Below are 6,000 nucleotides of genomic sequence, written 5' to 3' on the forward strand. Positions count from 1 at the left end.
ATTAATTTTAGGACTTTGCTAAATGAAACTGAAGAATGTCATCTGAGAGTTTCTTTTACATCAGAATTGTTCATGAATTATGTAAGTGGTTGAATCTCCATTTCAAAATTACTGATTTGGGCTTAGATGGATGCTGTAACTCTGGAGAATTAACTTCGCAGAAATCACAGAACCTTCTATCCTGTCTTCACTTGGGGTCCCATATCTAAGAGAATGTCATGGATTGAATTGTTTCCCCCAAAATATGTGTCAACTTGGCTAGGCCATGATTCCCAGTATTGTGTGACTATCCACCATTTTGTCCATCTTATGTGATTTTCCTATGAGTCGTAAATCCTAACCTCTATGACTTTAATGAGGCAGGATTATAGGCAGTTGTGTTAATGAAGCAGGACTCAATCTACAAGATTAGGTTGTGTCTTAAGTCAATCTCTTTTGAGATATACAAGAGAAAAGTGAGCAGACAGACATATAGAGACCTCATTACCACCAAGCAAGAAGAGCTTGGAGTGTGTGTCCTTTGGGCCAAGGGTCCCTGCACTGAGAAGCTACTTGACCAGGGGAAGATTGATGACAAGGACCCTTCCCCAGAGCTGACAGAGACAGAAAGCCTTCCCATGGAGCTGGCACCCTGAATTTGGACTTTTAGCCTCTTAGACTGTGAGAGAATAAATCTCTCTTCATTAAAGCCATCTCACTGGGGGTATTTCTGTTACAGCAGCACTAGATGACTAAGACAGAACTTGGTACCAGGAGCGGGGTGCTGCTCTAACAGACCCCTAAAATGCGCAAGCAGTTTTGAAATTGTGAATGGATAGAGGCTGGAAGAGTTTTAAAGTGCCTAACAGTAAAAGCTTAGATTGCCTTGAAGAGACTGTTGGTGGAATTACAGATGTTAAAGACAATTCTGGTGAGGACTTAGAAGGAAGGGAAGACAGATGTTACACTGGAGATGGCGCAGATGGCAAGAAGCAGCAGCAGAGAAACGGTAGCAGCAGAACAAGGAGACCAGTGCAAGGCAGCGCTGAAGCTGACCCACAGAGCAAGGGGGCTGGGTGCCTTTGGCAGGAGGCTTCCTGGCAGAGTGGGGTCCTCTGAGTACTTATAGGTGGAGCTAGGCTTGCTGACCCATGGAGCAACAGAGCTGAGTGCCTTCTGGCTGAAATTCACTGGCTGAGTGAGGTGCCTCCAGGCACTTATTGGTGGAGTTAAAGAGCTCTGGAACACTTGCCCCAGCAGGGCAGACTCTGGTGATGAGGCCAAGGGGCTGAGAGGCCAAGGAACCTGGAAACAGAACCTGAAGAGACAAGGAACAAAGGAAGCAGAGCTGCCTCAGTCTCAAAGGGTAGGGCCATGACCTCTGGGGTCTCAAAGGGTGGACTTGCCACTGAGATGTACTAGGCAAATGGGACTGACCAAATTCGAGGGAGCAGAGTTGCTGTTCCACTGGGCCTGCAAGGCATAGCTGAAGTTCGGAGCCTAGGGGCCTCCACTCAGAATCTGGTTAATGTGGCCAATACCCAGAATCTGGAGGGTAGGGCCACTGCCTAAATGGTCTCAGAGAGCAGAAGATTATTTTCAAGCCTTGAGAGCTAATGTAATTGGCCTAATTTCATGTTTCAGGGAACAGGGAGGCCTGAGGAGAGGGAGAGAGACAGAGAAACAGCCAGCTGGTAGAGCAGTCACAACACACACATTTATCAATTAAATTCACTGTTTTATATGGGCACGGTTCACGGTGCCCCAAAACAATGTCAATAGTAACATCAAGATCACCGATCACAGATCACCATAACAGATATAACAATAATGAAAAAGTCTGAAATACTGCAAGAATTATCAAAATGTGACACAGAGACATGAAGTGAACATACACTGCTGGAAAAATGGTGCTGAGAGACTTGCTCGATGTAGGGTTGCCAAACATACAATTTGTAAGAAATGCAACATTTTCGAAGTGCAATAAAGCAGAGCTCAATAAAACGAGGTATGCCTGTATTGTTATCGTCATTTAAGAGATGAGGAAACTAAGGCAAGTGAGGTTATGTAATTTACTCAAGATAACAGAATCAATAGCAGGCAGAGCTGTGATTCAAACCCAACTTTTCACAGCTTGGACTCTTAAACCTCTAAGTTATACTAGCAAATCAAATTGAGAAAAGTCTAACCACACTAGACTGGTCTAGTATGAAATGGATCAAATAGTTTTAATTAAACAACGGAAAAAAGGGGGAAAAAAGCGTCAGGTGTCTTTAAAGATCAGAGCTTTGCAATTCACTATGTGATGCATAACCGGCGCTTACACAGCAACTTCAGACTTTGCAGAGACCCTCAGAGGTCATCTAGTGTAATCTAATTTATCATCCCACTAAAAAAGGAGCAGAGCCCACTCTAATCTGACGGTTTGTTAAAATCTGATTCTCTTTACATTTTTATGCAGTGTTCTTCCATTATGGTCACTTGCTCATACAAATTTTTACATTTCCAAAAGGTAAGAATTTGAACACTGGAAGTCTCTTGCATAAACTATTTCTTGAAATAAATTGAGACTTAGAAATCTTTTAGTTCTACACGGCAATATTTAAAAATTATTTTAACCAGGGTAATTTTTCAACTGAATTTATGTTGTATTATGATAAGTGTGATTATTTTAGAATTTTAATTTGGAAGTCATTTTTAAAAGTCTTAAGTTTTGCTGATAATCATTTAATTAGTATGATAACTATCTACTTATGCTAATCAAGCTACTTAATTATATACAAAATTAGAAAAAAATCAAAGAAATGGAGAGGGGGAGCAGTTTTACCTTACTAAATTTTGCTGTACACATTCAACCTTCATTAAAATTTGGACACCAGTCTGAGAGCGAATGTAGGCTTTCAACCTGAAATAAAAAGGTCATATTAAATGAAGCAAACTTGATTTTTAATATATTTCAGGAGTGTCTTATGAAGATTATGCATTTAAGAGCAGCTAATAATACTTAAAATTCATCTAACCAAGCACAGAAAAGGGGTTAGAGATATTTTCTAGCCAAGATCTGAATAAAAAATTACTTTTCTTCTCTCTCTTCAATTAAATAACTTAAGAAATACCTACTTGACTAAATTAATCTGAATATTTTATCTAGTTTTAAACTTTCTTATTCCATTTAGTGACAAATACCTAACTAATACACAATAACATTTATCTAAACAGTGCCAAATGTCTTACTGTCAGGTATATGACTAATGATAACTGGATTATCAACTATAAGGAAAAAAAACTCAACCACAGCAGCAGTCACAAAGTCTGATATGGGACATGGATCTAGTTCACTTGGGTACTAGCCTGAATCAAATGAAGAATGAGATTTAAATAGAATTGGATCAGAGATTTTAGAATCCACTCAGTCTAAATTTTAAAGACCAGGTTACTCTGGAACCAAATAAAGTATTCATATCCCAAGCAAGTATCATCTGGTGACAGGAAGTCAGCTGGGTTCCTGCCTAGGACCGCTAATAACTCAAACTCTTAATAATAGCTTCCTTTTCGTCGGAGTTGCCCACTATGTGCTGGCCCTGTATTAGGTGCTTTGTATATGTTATTTCTTTTAAGCTTCATAACAACCCTATCTAGTAGGTATTATCATTCCTATTTTACTGATGGAAAAAATCAAGGCCTAGAAGTTAGGTAACTTCCTCCTGATCACATAGCTAATAATGGAGACAACCAGCTATTTTAACCCAGATATTCGTGACCAAATCTTTCCATTATGCCATATTAGCCACTTTTGTCCATGCTGTATTTCTGGACAGGAGGCAAAGTGTACTTTACTGAGTTCTGTGAATACCTGGCATGATCAGGATTTCTTGTCTTTAGCCGTTACTTGGAAACTCTTAATTTTCATTTTAGGGTCTTTGGTTCAACTTAAAAGGTAGTTTAGTACAAGGATAAAGAGCGCAGAGTCTGATGCCAGACGGCTTGGGTTTGAATCCTGACTCCCTCACTTATTAGCTATATGAAATTACTTAACTTTTTTATGTTTCTTGGGACAGAATGCTCCCCAAAACATTTTTGGGTTCTCAGGTTTCTCAGGAGGCTACTTCTCCCACTTAAAAGGATATGCTGCCCTCCAGTGGGGCTTGTGTAACGATGAAAAAAGAAACATTCTTTGGCGAAAATTCACTAAGGTAGAAGGCTTAGGTATGAGGCAGTGCATCCAGGGAGTGTGACTGGGTCAAACTTTTGTCTCTTTTGGCTTTTGTACAGCTAGATGATCCTTATAAGCATATTTATGACTTCCTGTGTGATAGTTAGGGAGCCCTGGTGGGTGTGGGTTTGGGTTTGTGTGTGTGTGTGTGTGTGTGTGTGTGCGCGCGCGCGCGCATGTGTCATATCTGGAAAGCCAATGTAACAAAATGGAAGGTGCTACCCTCCAAAGATTCGTGGGACAGATGGAGCCCACTAAACACTGCTCCAGACTATAGCCAATGTTTTGTGGGAAAAAGTATGCTCGCATGAAATTTTCAAAATTCGTATTACCAATCAAAAATCTCAACACACTCAATTTGGAAGCATGCATTCCACTACTGAAAACACATGCCATCATCAAAAAAAATTCAAAATATGAAAAAATCCTAGCTTAAAAGGGTTAACCACTTTAAGGCTTAGTTTCCCCATCTGTAAAATGGGTATAATAATGGTAATCTACCTTATATGGCTATTGTAAGGATTAAATGAATGCATGAAAGATAGTTCAAAGAGTATCTGAACACAGTAAACAGTAAATGTTCCTGACAAACCTTTGATTAAATACCAACGAAATGTGGCAGAAATTACATTACACTAACATATCACATTCTAATAAAACATCATGGCTTTACACAATAAATGTACACGTAACAAGTAACTGAACATTTTTAATAATTTCAGAAAGTTTCAATTTTAAAACATACCTTTGACGAATTACAGGATCAGACTTTTCAGGATCAATGTAAGTTCTTAGGATGTCATTAATAGTTTTATTATCCGGTACTCTTCCCAGAAAAGAGAAAAAAGAAAAGAAAACCCACATTATCATTTATAATTTTCGACTAAAGGTGTTAACTTAGAATTACTAAATCCTGTGGCTTTTTTGTTTAAATAACTGAACACAGACCTTTTATTTTAATCTTGGCAAAATGTAACACTGTTTTAAGCAAAAATTACTTAGGAAAAAGTTCAAAAAGACTTCTTGGACACACTTAACAAGGTCTTAAAGAACAACATTTTGAGAAGCTCCCTATAAATCAATTATAAAAATGCAAAGCTTCTTTTAGCACACACCTGGGCTCAAACATGAAAGAAGTCAGGATGTGAGACTTTCAGAAATCAAAACTCTTACAAAAGGTTTCAGATGATGCTAATTTCGCTGAATGCTCAAATGAATTCATTCCAATTCACAAAGCCAGATTAAAAAATTGATATGAATTTCCCCGGGAACAAAGTGTTTTATGTTTTCCAACTTTTCTACATGTACATTGTTTTAAACTATAAAGTTGTAGAAACAAAATTAAGACATTGTTCTGAAATAGCAATTTTCCTCTATCATTCATACATGCCCATATATACTGTTGTGCTATATACTCCATCTGTAAAACATAAGTCCTTCCCCATTTTAGTGTAGTATATGAAGTTGAAATAAGAAAGTCCTTTACATTCAGGTGGCTAAAAGACACATGAAGAAATGTTCACGATCATTAGCCATTAGAGAAATGCAAATCAAAACTACAACAAGACAGCATCTCACCCCTATAAGGCTAGCATGAATCCAAAACATACAAAATAATAAACGTTGGAGAGGTTGTGGAGAGACTGGAACACTTATACACTGCTGGAGGGAATGTAAATAATGGTACAACCACTTTGGAAATCAATTTGGTGCTTCCTTAAAAAGCTAGAAATAGAAATACCATACAATCCAGCACTCCCACTCCTTGGAATATATCCTAGAGAAGTAAGAGCCGTTACATGAACAGA

At 38.2% G+C, this 6,000-nt stretch overlaps 1 protein-coding gene across 1 annotated transcript in view; it reads right to left on the bottom strand.

Moving 5' to 3' along the window:
* ZNHIT6 (zinc finger HIT-type containing 6) overlaps positions 1-6,000 on the bottom strand; it is a 73,150-nt gene that overhangs the window by 25,334 nt on the left and 41,816 nt on the right. Inside the window, exons 7-8 of the mRNA XM_004369120.2 lie at positions 4,938-5,018; positions 2,807-2,884 (exon numbers count right to left, since the gene is read on the bottom strand). Coding sequence (XP_004369177.1) covers positions 2,807-2,884; positions 4,938-5,018 — 159 coding nt within the window. The remainder of the gene's footprint in view (positions 1-2,806; positions 2,885-4,937; positions 5,019-6,000) is intronic.

This window comes from Trichechus manatus, unplaced genomic scaffold (genome assembly GCF_000243295.1).
Source record: "Trichechus manatus latirostris isolate Lorelei unplaced genomic scaffold, TriManLat1.0 scaffold00003, whole genome shotgun sequence".
Lineage (NCBI taxonomy): Eukaryota > Metazoa > Chordata > Mammalia > Sirenia > Trichechidae > Trichechus > Trichechus manatus.